This window comes from Manihot esculenta, chromosome 1 (genome assembly GCF_001659605.2).
Source record: "Manihot esculenta cultivar AM560-2 chromosome 1, M.esculenta_v8, whole genome shotgun sequence".
Classification (NCBI taxonomy): Eukaryota; Viridiplantae; Streptophyta; class Magnoliopsida; order Malpighiales; family Euphorbiaceae; genus Manihot; species Manihot esculenta.
The window spans coordinates 30734307-30752310 of NC_035161.2; the positions used below are offsets into that span (position 1 = coordinate 30734307).

The 18004-nt window shown below is 31.8% G+C and overlaps 2 protein-coding genes across 4 annotated transcripts; both read right to left on the bottom strand.

The window, feature by feature from the left end:
* Positions 1–1825: 1825 nt before the first annotated feature.
* LOC110609813 lies at positions 1826–5744 on the bottom strand. Its single transcript, XM_021749637.2, has 5 exons — positions 5505–5744; positions 4947–4997; positions 3328–3450; positions 2190–2273; positions 1826–2030 (listed from the first exon to the last, which is right to left on the bottom strand). Exons 1-5 carry the CDS (start codon positions 5742–5744, stop codon positions 1911–1913), a joined length of 618 nt encoding a protein of 205 aa, XP_021605329.1. The 3' UTR covers positions 1826–1910.
* Positions 5745–6649: 905 nt separating this feature from the next.
* Positions 6650–16581, bottom strand: LOC110631073. Of its 3 annotated transcripts, XR_006350931.1 has the most exons (14): positions 16009–16577; positions 15329–15426; positions 15157–15243; positions 14900–15065; positions 14039–14788; positions 12470–12612; positions 12186–12380; positions 12004–12094; positions 11732–11900; positions 11117–11227; positions 10940–11036; positions 7286–7380; positions 7078–7193; positions 6650–6991 (listed from the first exon to the last, which is right to left on the bottom strand). XR_006350931.1 is itself a non-coding variant. In XM_021778786.2 (13 exons), exons 1-12 carry the CDS (start codon positions 16147–16149, stop codon positions 7094–7096), a joined length of 2148 nt encoding a protein of 715 aa, XP_021634478.1. In that variant the 5' UTR covers positions 16150–16567; the 3' UTR covers positions 6650–6991; positions 7078–7093. The 3 variants fall into 3 exon arrangements, 1 of the variants encoding a protein (XP_021634478.1); XM_021778786.2 differs by lacking the exon at positions 7286–7380 and having other exon boundaries at positions 16009–16567; XR_006350932.1 differs by lacking the exons at positions 7286–7380; positions 11732–11900 and having other exon boundaries at positions 16009–16581.
* Between the last annotated feature and the right edge of the window lie 1423 nt (positions 16582–18004).

Genomic DNA, 18004 nt, shown 5'->3' on the forward strand with positions numbered 1-18004 from the left:
CTAAGCAGCCCCCTTAATACAAAACACAGCACAATTCCTCTCCCCAATTGTCCAAGAGTTGGATCTCAACCCAATCCAATAATCAGACAAAATTACCCATACTGAAAAGTAAAAATAGATTCTGAGAGGGGGAGAGAGAAGAATATATAGAAAAATTGACGGAAAAACTCATAGCGGATTGCAACCAGAAAATTGCTACGGGTATTTTGCTTCATAATACAAAGTCTATCACACAAAAGAAGCTAAACATGTGGGATTGCATCAAGCTTCGGGCATGTATCAATTGGAGCATTTTCAATTATGATGGAAGCTGCTAGTAGAGAGGAGAAGGACAAAGAAAGAGGAAAAGGGGTGGGTATATGATTCCTTTCTCTCTCATTCCATTTTTCACAATGTTACTAAAACTTATGTGGATTTTGGCTTTAAAATATAGAAGGGAGGGAAGAAAAAAGAGGAAGAAGAAGAGCAAGAAATTGTTCTTATTTTTCTATTTTATAACTTTAAAAAAATCTTTAAAAGATGAATGTTTAATAGAGTTATTTTCATGAAACTGGACCTGAAAGAGTCTAGACTTCTAGTAACAGTAGGTGTGCCTTCAGTTGAGGAGAGCTGTTCACAAGCAGTGGTTATAAGCTCTTTCTTGTTTCGGTTCAGAAGAGGCTACGCACCTTCAGTTGCACTAGTGAATTGATTAACCGATTGGGCATAATTAGTTTAAAAATATAATATGCGAAATTAATTAGACTGAACTTAAAAAAATTTTAGGAGATTAATTAACTATTTGCTAACAGTTAAAAGGGTTAAAATGCGACATTTGCTTCTTCTTTTTTTCTACTTAAATTACAAAAGATTAGAGATGATGTAATGGAGAATTTTGAGAAAACCGTATTCAAGACTAGTTTTCAATTTTAATTAGAGCTAGTTAAAAAAAACAAACAATAAAATAGCATTCAGTTTCACCATTCCTCAAAATTCCCTTCATGTTAAGGGAATAATTCTTCGTTTTCAATCATAACAATTCTATATTGTTCTTATCAGCTTTGTCCATCATTTCATTCAGTTATTCTTTCCAACCTGCTTTCATCTATATATATAGAGAGAGAGACAAAGATTACATGTCGCAAAATATAGACGGAAAAGTAAATCTTAAACATCAGAATATAAAATTTCCGGGAAGACACTAATGAACAAAAGCTCAAGTAAATGGCAGAATAGATGATACCGTGAAAACTTAATGAAGACAACAAATTGGCATTTAAATTGGAAATTAGCTTTGTAGTATAGATTTCATCGTTTCAATATGCATGCAATTCTGCAGCTACCACATGCCTCGAATAACATCAAAATTTTTATTAAGATTAGACACAGAAAAGTAGGACTTACCCACTTCAGCTGTGATGCCGGTTCCAAACAATGAGGCAAATTTTGCCCGAAAATCATTATTTCAGCATACAGATTGCATCCACACTTATTTGTTTACTAAGAATAGGCACAAGAATATCAAACACTCGGCAAATCCTCAACATCAGGAATTAAATCCTCAATATAAAAAGGGAATAAGAGGTAAGGGCCTTCACAAATTAAATCCTCAATATAAAAAGCTAGGACATGCTTATATTCCTAGCTTATCCTTAATTACAAAGAAACAAATATAGAAGTAGGAACGTTTTGGGTTTTCAATAAGTAGACTTTAAATTGGGTTCTAGCAAAATTATATCACTTTTATCATGAATTCAAGTCTTTCAAAATGACTTAATTTTTTAACTCAAAGAATTGAATTATAGCAACTTTAAACTTTTCAAGAATGAGAATTGGTCAAACTAAATTGAACTAAACTGAATTCAACTCTTTCATTTTTAAACTTTTCAAATACAGATAGATGCCCCAGAAAAAAAACAGCATCCAGTAATTCAGATAATTTTACTATGTAGACCAATCAACATTTGTTGTTTCTTAATGCATATTAAGAAACATACCTCTTCACGAATCATGTGTAGAATAGGCGCACTCCTCTTTGGAATTCCTCCACCCTGAAATTCAAAGCAGATCAAACATGTTAATGGAAGCAATCCTTTATATAGAAAAAGACCTTTTGGTAGATCTAATGGATAACAGTATATTAACAATAGAATTGGGTGCAGGGAGAGTGGGGCTAAACTAAGGCACTATAAAATGGTTAAATGGCATACCTGACCATACTGAAAATTTCGTTTCAATGCCTCATCCAAATGCTGCTCATCTCTATATCGGTATCTTGTAACATCACACTTGACCTAATTAGAACTATAGTAAGTCATTCCATCGATGGAAGTCCAGAAGCATAGCAAGCATACTACCATACATGTGGTAATGTTTCCTCATACTACGACTATCACTGTAATGCCACACATATGACCTCAGATAGTACCACACCTACTCACCACAGAAAGTCTACCATCACCATTGATACCCAACTATAAAACCACCATCATGCCACCACTATCACCTTTATACCACCACCAACACCAGTACTCCATCACTATTAGCACCATAACACCATTATTGGCTGTACCTGTTCATCAGTACTACCACCATAATACATGTGAATGAATAACTATGTCCCCCGAATATTTACATCTGTCAATGTATAAATTTCATCTACTTTTCTACTTCTCTTAATTCTGCCCCAAAAACAATATCGATTAATAATAATGAGTGCAAACGCAAACTGAAGTGCAGATTGAAAAAAGAATTTGGCCAGTAAAAGGCCCTATCCTTGGAAATGTTACTCAATTTCCACATTTCATCTCTTTATTTAATAATTTGGAAAATTTACTACTTAGTCCCTATATTATAAAAAAACTCATTAGTTGGTCCTCAATTTTAAAAAGTACATTAAAATATATTTGAAAAGTATATTAAAATATATTTGAAATTTTAAAAAATCTACTAGTTAGTCATTTGTTTAGTTTAAACCATTAGATGTTTTATTATTTAGTCCCTGAGCTTTGAAAAACACTCATGATTTGATCTCTTAATTTTATAAAAAGCTTACTAATTAGTCCGTTTGTGTTGAGGACATTTTAAACGTTTTTACAATAATTAACCGCTAAAATTAACGGAATAACTAATTAGTAAATTTTTTAAAACTTCATGCACGTTTTAATGTATTTTTAAAACCAATGGATTAACTAATGAGTTCCATTATAACACAAGAATCAAATAGTAATTTTCCCTTTAATAATTCAAAATTGGTTCAGCATAACCTATGATCACAAAATCTTGAGTCAAATTACTAACTAAGGAATCCAAATACTCCGAATCAAATTAATCAAGAAAGGCCAATACCTGTTTAAGGATTGGAGTGGCACTTGTTTCCCTTAACATTAGAGCATCAGAATAAGTAAGGCATGGTGTACTGGCTTCAGTTCTGCATGCTCTACCAGTCAAAGGAAAAGAAAAATTACATTGCTGCCAGTGTAATTAGAATAAAGCAGTTAATGATCTAATTCAACATTTTACATATGGTTTTAAATCCAAATAGAAATGGAAGCTAGCAGAAAAATATCAAACCAGAATACTAGACAAGCAAAAATACATATCAAATCAAGGAAATAGACGAAAATAGACATGCATTCAGTGTCACACTAACTGACAACTTATTATTTTATACAACCACACCATCTCATGTAATCTAGTTCCGCTAAAACTAAGATAAAATTATGGATACCATTTTAACGTGTACTTAAACTATGAGAACGCTGAAAATTCGAAGAGTTGCAGCAAGTTCATGGAAAAAACTAAAACAAGTTGGTAATCAGATCCCTTGTTAATGCACATTAGTATACATATATGATTCAGCAAACACATTAATGTCATATTATATTCAAAAAAGAAAAGGAAAAAGCAAAGTTACACGACATTTTTTCAAGTAATGGACAAAATCCTAATAGCAAGGAAGAAAGACATATTAACCTTCACAGCTATGTATACCAATAATTGCAATAGGAAAGCAACATATTAGCATTAATAGTGACCATTCAGATCCTGGGAGGACATCAAACCCTTGTTTGGTTCAAATAGCCTACTTGCTAGGAGGTTAACTTCCTAAAATATAATTTAACCAAGTTAGGGAAAGTAACTTGCTTTCCTGTAATAGAGGATGTAAGACATTTGACTACAGAAAGACAAGAAAGATGGAATTAAACAAGCAAAATTTAGTATTTATTGGGAACCTAAAAGTTCCTAAGTTGAAATAACCCCAAAGAGGATGTTTGATTTACCCTTTTCTTCTAGCTAAAAGCAGATCAGCTCACAAACAGTCAATTTAAATGTTTGGTAACCTCCTTAAAAAGGAAGTTGAGAGCTAATAGGTAACCGAGTAGCTGTCTTTTTTATCCACTCTAATTTTAGAGCTTTTTTTCATTAAGCTGTAGCTAATGAGACTTTATCTTTTATTTTGATCATATTATCCTTTTTGTGTTTGTTACTTATAAAATTTTCATATTAACATAAATTTTAGTATATATTAATAGATTATTTATACTTACAAAATAAGTATTAATATTATAAAATACCTATATTCTATATTATTTTTTTTATCTTTATATAATAAAAATGCAAAAATACATAAAAAGTAAATTTTATTTCGTGAACAATTATAATATTAAATCTTATATATATTATATGACAAATTATTAATTTTATGTGTACTTTAATAATAAATAAATTATATGATATATAACTTTATTCATCATTTTACATGTAAACAATAACAACAATACATAATTTACCAAATATTTCAGATGTTTAAGTTGCAAATAGCAATTGGCTATCAGTTATATCTAACAATTAAACCAAACAGCCTCTAACTAAACAAAGCCAAGTATGGCAAAACCATACGAGCAGTTCATGCACAATCAGCATTCAATTTAAGAATACTAGGTACCATAAAAAGGTAAAAGAACTCGCAACAGCACTGAAATCCCATAGCCCAGTCTGACAACACCAAATGAGACCTGAAAACATCGCACAACAGCATAAGCTTGAATATTGTATAGGAAATAGGGATTTTGATTTAGTAGTTAGTTCAAATTCTGCAGTTTGATTGACTTAAAATGCCGATCAAATAAACTATCTAAGATTTGGTTGAAGCATATAAAATCACATATATTTTTTTTCTCTTACGTACAAGTTGTAACATCTATATATATTTTGAACAAAAAACTTAAGTTGCAATTTTTAATCCATACATAACCTAATTTCATTCCTTCGGGTGAATGAATGGGTACTGGCTAGACTAGAGGCAAATGATAAACAGCAACCATATTAGCTTTGCAGTCTTTTGTTCTTCAATTTTGATAGAGATAACAATAAAAATGACTCCTAATATATTAGAGAAAAGGATTTAAAAAATGCATAGAGAAGAGCAAGAACTCAAATTCTGTGTAACGAGCAATCAGATGTTGCTATAAAACAGCAGAAAACGAAACGAGATTGGTTAAAAAAAATTAGCGAAAGAGAACAAGAGTTCTGGCTGAAGACGACGAGGCAATAGTAGAAGGCTGAGTTGAATCTGCAGCTCCTGTAAGAAACAGCACCTTCAGATGATAGTGTGGTTTTGCACCCGGTCTTGATGGGAGACGAGGAGGTTGCGACGAAGGCAGTGAAGAAACAGAGATAGAGAGGGTCACTGAATCATACTCCAGCCGAAGCCCCCCTTCTCCGTCAACCGCCAAAACTACCATCCATAGTCTCTGTTCCATTTCCCCTTGTTTTTTGTTAATTTATATAAAAAAAAAAAAATGGAATATGGTGAAACTTTATCCCAATCGTCACTCTTAATAGTTCAATTAGCTCTATTTTTATCATGATATTAAAAATATTGTTCAAACGAAATTTTAGGGAAAAAAATTCAATTTTAATTTTATTTAATCAAGTTTTTAAAATAAAATAATTTAATTTCTATAATTATTATATAATATTTACACGTCATTATATTATAAAAATTGAATTATTTAATGATTAAAAGTTTAATAAATAATATATATATTTAAATTATTTAAAAGTTAAAAATAATAAATAAAATATAAAAAATGAGAGAATAAATTATACATTTAGTCAAATCCTATGCTATGAATCTAAATTATGCATAACCTAATTAATAGAAATTCTTTCCCATTATTTAAACTCTATTTGAAAATTACTTTTCAAAATGATTTTTAAACTAATTACTTTATTATTTTAAACTATTACAACCAAAAATATATTACAATAAATTAAATTTAAATAAAGTTCTTATAAATATTTTAAAATATTATAGTTTCAGCAATTATTTAAATACTAATATTAAGCTTGTTAATTTATCATGTAATTAGACAATACTGTCTCAGAAAATGTTTTATAATATGAAAACACTAAACATAGTTAATTAGCAAAAACCATATTTTTTACTTAAAGAGAAAATTATCTTAAAAAAATATTTAATTTTGTCCTTCATATTTTTTAAACTTATAATTAAAATTTTTAAAAAGTTCATATAATTATTTTAAAATATTTTATTTTCAGTAATTATTTAAATATTAGTATTAAGCTAAACTTTTCAATTTATCATGTAATTAGACACTGCTTTCTCACAAAATATTTTGTATTTTGAAAACAATAAACATAGTTAATTAGCAAAAACTATACAAATGAATTAAACGAAGAGACAAGATTCAGGACAGAATGAATTACAGAGATTGAAAGAGCATACTTCACTGTCTTGCCTATTCTGAACATCTATTTCATTTCACATTCTAATTTGCTATTTTCATAAAGGTAGCAAATAATGAACTTTACAAGAAGGGTCGCATAAGGCAACAAAGAACAATTAGCTGCCCCAGAAAAGGTGTTGAAGCATATATAACTTTTGTCAATTACTCAATATTGCAAGTTCAGTATCTGATGAATTTGCATGACGCCACTGTCAAAAAATTGTGGCAGACAAATCTCATAATTTTCTCCTCTTTATCTGCTTTCACATAAAAACAAGACAAAATCACCATTAAACTTGAACTACCAAACGATCAACTCTTGCATGAAGCAACAATTTCTTACCTCAAATTATGCAACATCAAGATGGCGAGTGGTCTGTAAAAGCATCCTTTGAGTTTGTTTCAACGCCTCCAAAGAAAGGGGTTTCGGTAACTTTTTGAATCTTAAGCCTTTTTGTCCTGAAATCAAAGATGAAATGGCCACTCATATCAACAAGAAAAATAAAATATCCATACAGATTAATTCTAACACGTCTCTTCATAAAGTATACCTCTCCATTTCATTACTTGGTTCGCTCTAGTTCACAAATGTTATCATAAGCTGGACATTTCAATAGCTAGGTGTGCATCCCACAAGGTATTATGCCTTGATTACAGATTTTGATGCATGACATTGCCAAAAGGAGCAAGATTAAAATAGATCCATGAAACATCTATGTTAAAATTTCCATTGGTTTAACTTCGAACAAAAGGCCAAAACTCTTGTTGGACTTCAGTATCATCAGATAAGTTTCGATGTTGGCCCCACAATCCTTGAAATAACTTAATTTTGATGGTGACAAAATTTAATGATCTTCAAAGAAAATAAAACATATATACTGTAATTGATCAAGAGCTAAAAAGCTCCTGCTAAACATATGCACACATTATATACATTCAATAACTTGTAAATGAGATTATTTTCAGAAGTAATTCATTTGCATATTGTTTAGCTAGCTAAAAAATAAAAACAGATAATCATATAGCACATAGTTTATTGGACTTCAGGCGCATCTGCTAATAGTTTAAGCTTTTGGTATAGTGGTAAGCGCTCGATCCAATAATTGGTGTTAGAGCCAAGGTCATGGATTCGAATTTTAGCAGGTGTTGGGGAAGGGATTGCTGGCCAGGTGGCCTGGTACTTGTTGATCGTCGATTCTTGAAAATTTTAATCTTTTCTTCCTCCTTTGGCTTTTCTTCCTCTTTTCCTTTTTTTTTTCTGCTCTTTTTCTTTCTCCTGCGGCTGCTCTTTCCTCTCCTTGGCTACTGCAGTAATAAAATGTTTTAAGTTAGAGCAACATTTTGCCCTAACTTATATATGGCGCCTGGAAGGGCGCAAGGACGCCTCAAGCACGGTGCTGGCCTGGCGTCTAGTGAGCCTCATGCCTTTGAATACCATACATCCTTTACCTTCTACTTTAGTAAAAGAGAAATCTATTGAAGCACATCCTACCTCACCAATGTTGGCCAAGTGGCTCGGTACTTGTTGATCTTGAAAGTTTTAATCTTTTCTTCCTCTTTTCCTTTTTTTTTTCTACTCTTTTTCTTTCTACTACAGCTACTCTTTCCTCTCCTTAGCTGCTGCAGTAATAAAATGTTTCAAGTTAGGACAACATTTTGCCCTAACTTATATACTGCGCCTGAAAGGGCGCGAACGTACCTCAAGCACAGCACCCGCCTGGTGCCTAATGTGTCTCATGCTTTTGAATACCATACATCCTTCACCTTCTGCCTCACCAAAAAAAAAAATCTGTTGAAGCACATCCTACCTCACCAAAAGAGCCTTCTAACACTCAGAAATCCAGTGATACAGCAACTCAAACTTCTATTTCAAAACCATCAGTTGATCCTGTTGCTCCAGCTCTTGCAAAAAGATATTCAAAACTCACTGCTCGAAAATTCGTGCATCCTATTCCTCCTACAACTAAATTAAGCAACCCTTCCTTTCAATCAGACATCGAACCAATACAGATATTCAAGGATGCTTATGAGGACGACAGCGAATCAGATCGGTTAGACAGCAATTTCTCAAGCTCAAAGGGTGATAAATCCCCAAAAATTCAATTGAGATGAAGCAGAAAACATGAAATGAAAACAACAATAGCAAAACCAGGAGAGCCTAGGAGCAAAGACAAACCTATGAACATCCAATTTTTTATCTACTTTTGAATTGCTTTTGAAACAATCTTTAAATATTCTGCATGATCTTTTGAACAATTTCCTTTTAAGACTCCTATTGTCTTTCTGCTGATGATAAAAGAGAGAAGTTGGTCATGCTCTATTGTTTATTTTGTTTGTTTATTTATATATTTTGTTTGTTATTGTTATTTGTTTATAAATTGGTTTTCAACTATGTGCTATATGATTATATGTTTTTGTTTTTTAGCTAGCTAAACAACATGCAAATGAATTACTTCTGAACATGATCTTATTTACAAGTTATTGAATGTATATACCGTATGCATATTTTTAAGGGAGCTTTCTGACTCTTGCTTAATTACCGTACATATGTTTTATTTCCTTTAAAGATCATTAAGTTTTGTCATCATAAAGAAGAAGAGATTGTCGGTCCCATAAGTCTTGAAAGAGCTTAATTTTAATGATATCAAAACTTAATAAGTTATATTTATCTAATTACCTTCGGTATTAAAAGTAGAATATGTCAAAATTATTGAAGGAATAAAAAAAGTTCTCTAACAAAAAGGAAGAAGTCTCTAAAGGCAACTCAAAAAGAATCAAAAGAAAAGTAAAGATAAATATTTTTAGGATTCATTATAAGAGTGAATTGATATGCTAATGATAAAATTTTTACTTTCATTCTATTTAAATGATTTGTGAAAGATGAATTTTAATTTTAAAATTTCAAAAAAAAAAAAGAATTTGAAATTTATTATTTTTAACTTATCTAAGCTGAAATTAGAAATTTAATTTTAGATGCAGTTTAAATTTAGGTATCTAATTTTTGCCTGCATTTATTTTAGCTAAACTACTTTTAGTCTGTAAGTTAACTAATTTTAGCCTGCACGTTTATTCTGGCTAATATTTTCAAAATTTATTACTATTGAACTAACTTTGCAGCTGAGAAGAAAGATTTTTAAACAACTATTTAAGAAATCTAATCTCTTCATGGATTTGTAATGAAAAAGTATTGATTTTCTGAGAATATCTAAACACTTGTCTTCAAAGCTTTTCATTCAATTTCTGTTCTTCATTGGTAAATGTTCTCTCTCCCATTTTAATAGTATTATGTTATAATTGCAGAAAATTGTCGAGAGTATTTTCTTTCTAAACCAAAATCTATATAAAATTGATCAAGTGTGTGTTTACTTGATAGAGGTATTAAGCGCTTATTGAAGCTTATGTAAAAGTTTGAACGGTGAATCAAACTTGTAAAGGTTTTCAAGCACTTGGAAAGTTTATCGTTGTATGTAAGGCTATTCTCTTGCCTCGTAAAAGAGATTCAATAGAGTGAAAACTCAAGAAAAGTCCTTGGAGAGCGAGCGAACATAGGCTGTGTTTGCCGAATCACTATAAATATTTTGTATTTGATTTTCTTATTAAATTCTTTACATTCAACTTTTAATATTTATGTGATATTGAATGCTTGAACAATGCTGTTAAGAATGCGTTGAAATTTGTTTGCTAAATTCATATCTATTGCTCATTTTTTCATATCTGATCAGTGCAAGTCGTGCTTGATAATTTTATAAGCTTGCTTTAAGAAAATTATTTTTGTTAGCTTTTTTAAATTACCCTCAAAATTAGCAGTAACAATTTTTCATTAAAGCATAGCGTAAAAGCTGAAAAATTGGTAAAAGTTACTAATTCACCCTTCTTGGTAACTTATCAAAGGACAACATTTTAGATAGCAGGCCAAAGGTAAGTCTACATATGATGGCATTTACCATTAAGTGTTCTGTTCTCCTTGTCTATTGCCAGTTGGCACCATGAATATCAATCGCAAGATACTAATGCTAGAAGCCATAGCATTCCATTTATACTTATGGGCACTCTAAGCTAAAAACTAAATTTCCAAAGCTGCACGATCATTTTTACCCTACCTTTGCATTAAGGTTTAAAAAAAATACTCCAATAAATAAATAATACAATTCAGAAATTTCAACTTGTAGCGTTTTCCTTAGTGCATCAGTCATATATGATGTTACCTTAAAGAGGATATGTATTTCTCGATTCCTTGTTCCTGCTCAACATCATAGACAAACCATTTCTCCTCAAGGGCAAATGAAGTCCGGCTCCCCAAATCTATAAAAGAGAAAAATAATAGTTAGACAGAAACTTGTATCTTTAATCTACACAAATTAAAATAAACAAAGCATCCTAACCTTGAAACAAGATATCCGGTTGATTAATATAACCTTTTAGTCTCCAAAAGGCACGACCATTGACATCCACAAGGGTCGGGTCTGTTCTAACAGCATCAGATCTTTGTCTCTCTGATCAGATCATGCAGAGGCAGGTTAGCTACGATTCACAATATGATGTTCACCCTTAAACTTTGCACGTAATCCCTCCGATCCCCAAGATAATAGCAGAATTAGTAGCAGTAAAAGTAGTAGTACGAGCTCATGGCCATAGAGAATCCAGCTAGCAACTAGTGGGGTTTCTCAGAATAAGATAACTTGATTTTCAATCATTAATTTGCTGCAATATTCGTCTCAATCAAAGGAAAGCACACGCATACTAGTTTGCAACACAATTTTGCTATGCCAATTAAATTAAGCCACAAATACAAATGATCTGCATCACTTCATCTAGTTCCCTTAATTTAGGTGACCATTACAAGAGCATTTTAAGTAGCTTACATGATATGCAAACCACAAAGATAATGTCCAAAAGCCCAAAAGATAAATTAGAGCACTCATACCCACAAAAATTTAGGAAAATAAAAGTAAATATTTTATATTCTTAAAAAAGTAGACAAATTAGAAATCCCATACTTTTGGATACCATCCCAATGGCCTCCATCATTTCTGCATGAGCTTGAGCAGCTTCTTTTTTTATTTGTGACACTAAAGCTTCATGCTCAGAAACAGAGAAGGAAGCACCATTTTTTGCGATGATGGCTTTAGCCACCTCATCCTGCACCTTCTGTTTCAAATGTTTCTCCTGTACCAAAATCCAAACTTTTTTTGGGGATCTATTTCACAATAAAAATTTACTCAACAACATCACTTAAAAGGCAAAGCATGCATTTTGAATCACTTGGTACCTTATCTTTTGCTGCTAGAACCTTTTCTTTTGCTTCCTTCTCTCTTTCAAAAAATTTAGAATTTTGATCATCAATCCATTTCCTCAAATCTCTAGAAATATATCAAAGAGAAACATAAGATACAATAATCAAATGAAGAGAAACCTTCTTATAAAAAGAAGCATTTCCAAGATCTTGCTTACTTTGTATTAAGAGCTTCATCACATAGGAAATTCAAGAGTTTAAACTTTTGTGTGGTACTCAACATATCATATCCTTCATCAGTATCAAAGCAATCAGAGGGGATCCCCATTGATATAAATTTGCACTTAGAGACACATTTCCCAAGAGCCTTCAACCATGAATTTCGGCCATTTGTTGGACTTAGGGCTGCAAATCTGAACAAGAAAACCACAGATTATTACAATTGCATCCCACAAAAGCCAAAGCAGTTGAGAAAAAAAAATATACTGGAAGAAATTAATACACTTCTCCTATATCCTCTTGTATCAAGGATAATATTTTAATGTGAAACTGCACTAGTAATGAGCATTGTGACCGGCGAGTTCTTCGGCCAAATATTATTTCTCTAATTACAGCTTCAGCTTGCCCTTTCTTGACATCAAGAACCTGGTGGCACAAAATAATCATAAATAAATTTAAAAAATGGAGGAAAAACAATAATTATAGATGTCTAAATGCTCAAGTAATGAAAATGAAACCAAGCTATATCAATACATAATTCAACATTTCAGTTATTGAAGCATCTGATCTATGTAAAAATTGAAACAACACAAAAGCAAGCACATAAACAAAAATTGGTGTTACTGTTGCAAATACATGGGATAAACGAAATTGAACAATAGTCCCATAAAGTGTTGCTTGGCCACCAACATCATTTAGAATCCTGGTTGGAAGGCTAGAAAACTGCCTTTTTTTTAAAAAAAAAAGAAATGCATCTTTTAGATGTTGAAAAAGAAAAAGTTTTAAAGGAGTTAGCCGTTTTAGAGTTATTATGACTGAATCTATCAAGGTTAATGTTAACCCAACCTTTAATATTCTTTCCGTACATATAAAGATAGGCCTACTTATAGCTTCACACAGTTTAAGAAAACGTGGTTAATATAGTTAAAGCAATTAATTTTGTTTAATCTTTTCCTTAATACAACTTACAATCATATTGCTCCTTCAAGAATTAAATGACTCTTTGTGATAACTATTGAGTCTCGGATACCCTGCCCACAGCTAAGCCCATGTAGGATGTAGGAAGGTCGGACCGTAGCCTCATCAAAGCCCGCTACGTAGGTCCATTCACTAGCGCACGGCCCTGACTTCGAGCAAATAGGTCGGACAGAGCAGGTCTCAGGCTCATCGGAGGGAGATCCAGCTCAACTAACTTGATGTGTAAGTGGGGTAACAGACCCATATACATCCAGGATCATGTCCACACGGCAACGGAGGGAATTAAATGGTTATCTGACGATGGAAAATGGCACAGTACATACTGTAGTAGGACGACAATTACACGTTACTGGAGGACAAAATGGAAAGGAATAAAAGAAGAAAAGCATGGACTAGCTAGACCAAATTCACAAATATATACCTTGAGTCTACCTTCTATTAGATCTCAGGACATCACTTTATTATTAAATTATTCTAGAAACTAATAAATTTTCAATGCATATTAAATATGACCATACTAATAAATTAATAAATAAAAACTACAATTTCAACAGAAGAAGTGTCATAAAATTTAGGGCAAACGAAAGAAAAGGTCTATTTTTATGGATACAGTGGTCGTTTTTCTCAAACGTAGCTCTAACAATAAAGCCAAACAAACCGAAATAAATGTTATAACCACTGGATGCATAAGATACATAATATCTTACGTAATTCACCTATAGATGAAGATATAGAATTTTCTTTTAGAAATGCCATTTAATGAAAGCCCAACTGTTCAACGAGAGCAATGACATTCTGATCAATAAAAAAGTCAAATAAACTTTCCACAGTATCACATTTGGCTTAGAATTAATTTCTCTGAATTTGGTAGTACCTTACTAAAAGCAGCACAAAACTCGAAGAATTGCAATGCATCCCCAGCATCTTCATTAGGTAACTCAATTCCTGCCACAATAGTTAAGCAGGTGGCTGGAGGCAATGGAATGTTTTCATCGATTTGCTTGCTGCAGTGCTTTGCGGTACAGTTGCTAATTTTGCACGACTCTACAGCTGTCATGTTCTTGGTTTCAAGACTATCATTTTTAATGCCACTCAAAACAGCTCCATTCTTTAAATTTGCAGCATCCAAATCTTCCTTTCCAGTAGAACAAGCAGCAATATCCTTTGGCATTTGTGTCTTAAACTTCTTTTTCATGCCAACAGCCTTTTTATTTGCAGTTACTTCTTTCTTAGAAACATCTTGAGATTGTGCCTTGGACTTCTTTTCTTCCACAATAATACCTTCATCCTTTCCTTTTTTCTTTACTTCTTTCTTAGGAATGTCCTCATTCTGTGTCTTAGACTTGCCTTTCTCTACCACAACACTTTCATCCTCTTCATTTATCTTCACCTTTCTTTTATGAACTTCCTCAGTAAGTCTAGGCTTCTTCTGGTCACTCTCCCCCAAAGTAGCATCATAGCCATCCCTGATGCTATTAGCCTCCAGTAATCTTTCCCTTCTCCTTTTCTTAGATTTCTTGTTGTTAGAGACTAGAGTTAAATTCTGAGGGTGCTCACTCAGATCATTGTTTCCATCAAAAGAGTTTTCCTTCCCTGGTTTCCTCAGTGAAGCAATTGTAGACTCCTGTCAAAAGCATCAATCCACATATTAATTTGTACAATCAGGAACAGGAACCCTATCAACCAAGCAGCCTAACAACATAACATGACTGTCATAATTAATAAATATGCAGACCTTTGTGGAAGCAGGCGTCTTCAATGAAACATTTGTATCTTTTGCAACTCTATCTATACCAAAATTCTCAGCACCTTTAACCAGAAGAAGTTCTGAGACAGAAGAAAACCCATTTTCCTTAGCCATGTGCACAAGTACACCAGTAGGTTTATGACCTCTTTTCTTCCTGGAAACAGAATTAAACCATTGGATTCATTCAGAAGACAAGCAATACAACTAGCAATACGGAACATCAGAATATCATAGTATCTACTTACATACACCAACTGCAATTGCAAATGCCCCTACACTTTGGACATTTCCACTCATCAAGCAGAGCTACCTCTTCAGCTTTCTCCCCATACCTAATAGCATCATGAACCAACACATGTTGATCAACGTCATATATGCGAAAATCCAACAAAATTCATTAAACTAACAATATCTAACCTGTTCAACAGGCATTTATGGCAGTAATTCATGGGACATTGCTTGTTTCCTTTCTGATTCCTGCACCCAGCTGCAAAATCTCTTGTTTTTTGCCGGCACTTCAATTCGACAATTCACATAAATAAGAACCCAAGCAATAAAAAAAGAAAAGAAAAACAATAAGTAGATGCAAAGAAAAGGATTATGAATATAAACATAAAATTCAAAACCCATTACAAGGTTGAAGCCTAGAGGACATATTTTGTATAACAACATGATTATAAATGATACTCAGGCTTATTAACCATTTCCGAAATGATCATCAAAACAAATGTACCGAACACCACACAGCTGAGCTGAGATCTAAAGTAACACTTTCTTTTGACCGCATTTTCTCACAACTTAAATGGAACTAAGATAAATTGTTTCGCATACCACGGCCGAATCAGTGTGATAAAGAAAAAGAAATGCACTAAATGCTTCAAATCAATAAGAAGTCTTGCTTTTCATTTTCCTGCGTTATAATGAACCAAAACAAGACCACTAAACAATTATAACTTCTTTATAAACAAAAAAGCCAGTTAATCAAAAGATTACTCAAACCTTGGGGTTTTATTTTCTTGCATTTTCTCGTCAGCCCAACAGAGAAAACAAGAAATGTATATTGAAAACTAAAATTTAAAAAGAAAGAGAGAGATTACTTGGTGACAGTTCTTCCCATTTTCAGAATCATATATTCTGCCTCCAATGACGCGAACTCCAGGGCAATTAGAACGACCCTTCTTCTCCTCCCGAACAACAACTTCGATATTCAAATCAGGAACTGAAGAAATAACAGCCATAACTGCTGCAACTGCTTTTTGGAAGTGTTTCCCAATAGAAAACAAACACAGTTTATGAACTTCAAAGACAATATAGAGGGATATACGGAAAAATGTCTAAGCTTTTTTTGACTTTTTAACAATTGCCAATAGGTTCCCTCTATTCCTGTACTGGCGGGGATATTTGATAATATTGAAAATTTTCAGGGGCAATAAACGAATTTAATGGTTTTGGAATTTTGGAGGGTAAGTTGAGCGCCACTACAATTTAGGGTTTCATTTTTTTGTTTTCTCCAAATTATCCTTCCTCTGTTTTATGTCTGGTTCGGGTATTAACGGTTTTACATGTAAGAAGAAGAAAATAATGCGTTTCTTTTTTCCCCAAAGATATATAATCCACTAGAGTCAGCAGCAATATAAGTTCCATAGGATCAAAAGACACGAGAAAAGCCCACCCTAATTCAATAAAAAGCCCAAAAACCTAAACTTGAGAAAAACCCTAGAACTACGAGGCCAGTGTTCGATCAAACAATCCAAATAGGGATGGCAACCGTTTTGATATTCCGAACGAGTGTTAATATAATGAGTTTAGGTACTCATAATGGAATTTGTGATGGTTTTGAATTTAGAAAATAATAAAATAAATATTTTATAATAATATTCGTTAATACTTTTTATATGTTTTCATTTAAATATTAAAATTTAAATATTTTTTAAAAATATTAAATTTTTTAAATAAAATTATTAATAAAAAATATTTTTTATATAAATTATTATACTGATGGGAGATTAAATGAGTTTATATTTTATTTAATAATAACAATAGAGTTTGTGACATGTTTAAGAGTTTATATTAATTTTTAATTAAATTTAAAGTGAATTTAAATATTATTAATATAAATTAAGTTCAAAATGAGGTAGATTAATCTTTACAAATACCCCACCAGTTTCTCTAACATGATATGCAATCATACTACGACACAATGACAGCACTAAGAGTAATTTTAACAAACAAAATGTGGGCACGTCAATTTATATACACAAACATGCTTAACAACTCCTAAAAGAAAATCACAAAAGGATCCGATTTTACGCTCAATAAAAATAAAATATATAAAATAAATATATATTTAAAAAATTATAAAAGTTTATAATTTATCTTTTTTTATTAATTAAAATATATTAATAACATATTCATTTTTAATTTTTATAAATATATATTTCAATATAAATTAACAATGAATCGATTAATTGATCACCTCTCCTTCTATTATGAAATAGATTTTTAATAATATTTATTTTTATTTTTAAAATTTTAACTCTAATATAAAATTCTTTTAAAAAATTATTTATTCATTACTTAATTTAATTTTACATATTATTTTTATTATTAAAAAAATAATTATCTTACTTAAATAATTTATAATCTATTTATATAATTAAAATTATTTGTTAAACGCTAATAATTTAAACTGGTTAGTTTCGATCTTAGTTCAAAGAGGTAAACCAAAACTGACTCCTAATATGTGGTTTCAATCTAACTTATAAACCAAAAACCAATTTATCAATATTGTTCCAGATTTGACCGACCCGGTTTCATTTTGGACAATGGTTCAAAGTTGAAAAGTAGCTAGGACTATGTGCTAAGAACCTTCAACATCTTTATAAGTGGCTAACTGGCTATGCTAAGTTATAAGCTTGAGCAAACGCTCCCAAGGCCATTTATAAATATAATTTGCACACAAGGAAATCGTAGTAGGAAAGCATATAGTAATATTCTCATTAAACGCTTTAGAATAGCCTACGCTTTCTTTAATGATTTCAATGGCAAAATTGTCTCCTAGTCAGTGCTCTAACGACTGACCTTTTGCAGCAA

Excerpts from the sequence above, each read along its gene's own strand:
- LOC110631073 (XM_021778786.2), bottom strand. The coding sequence starts at position 16,149 with ATGGCTGTTATTTCTTCAGTTCCTGATTTGAATATCGAAGTTGTTGTT. Across the intron at positions 11,037-11,116 it reads ACCGGATATCTTGTTTCAAG|ATTTGGGGAGCCGGACTTCA; the intron begins GTTAGGATGCTT and ends TCTCTTTTATAG. Across the intron at positions 7,194-10,939 it reads AAATACATATCCTCTTTAAG|GACAAAAAGGCTTAAGATTC; the intron begins GTAACATCATAT and ends CTTTGATTTCAG.
- LOC110609813 (XM_021749637.2), bottom strand. The coding sequence starts at position 5,744 with ATGGAACAGAGACTATGGATGGTAGTTTTGGCGGTTGACGGAGAAGGG. Across the intron at positions 3,451-4,946 it reads GGATTTCAGTGCTGTTGCGA|CAATGTAATTTTTCTTTTCC; the intron begins GTTCTTTTACCT and ends TTACACTGGCAG. Across the intron at positions 2,274-3,327 it reads CCACTCCAATCCTTAAACAG|GTCAAGTGTGATGTTACAAG; the intron begins GTATTGGCCTTT and ends AGTTCTAATTAG.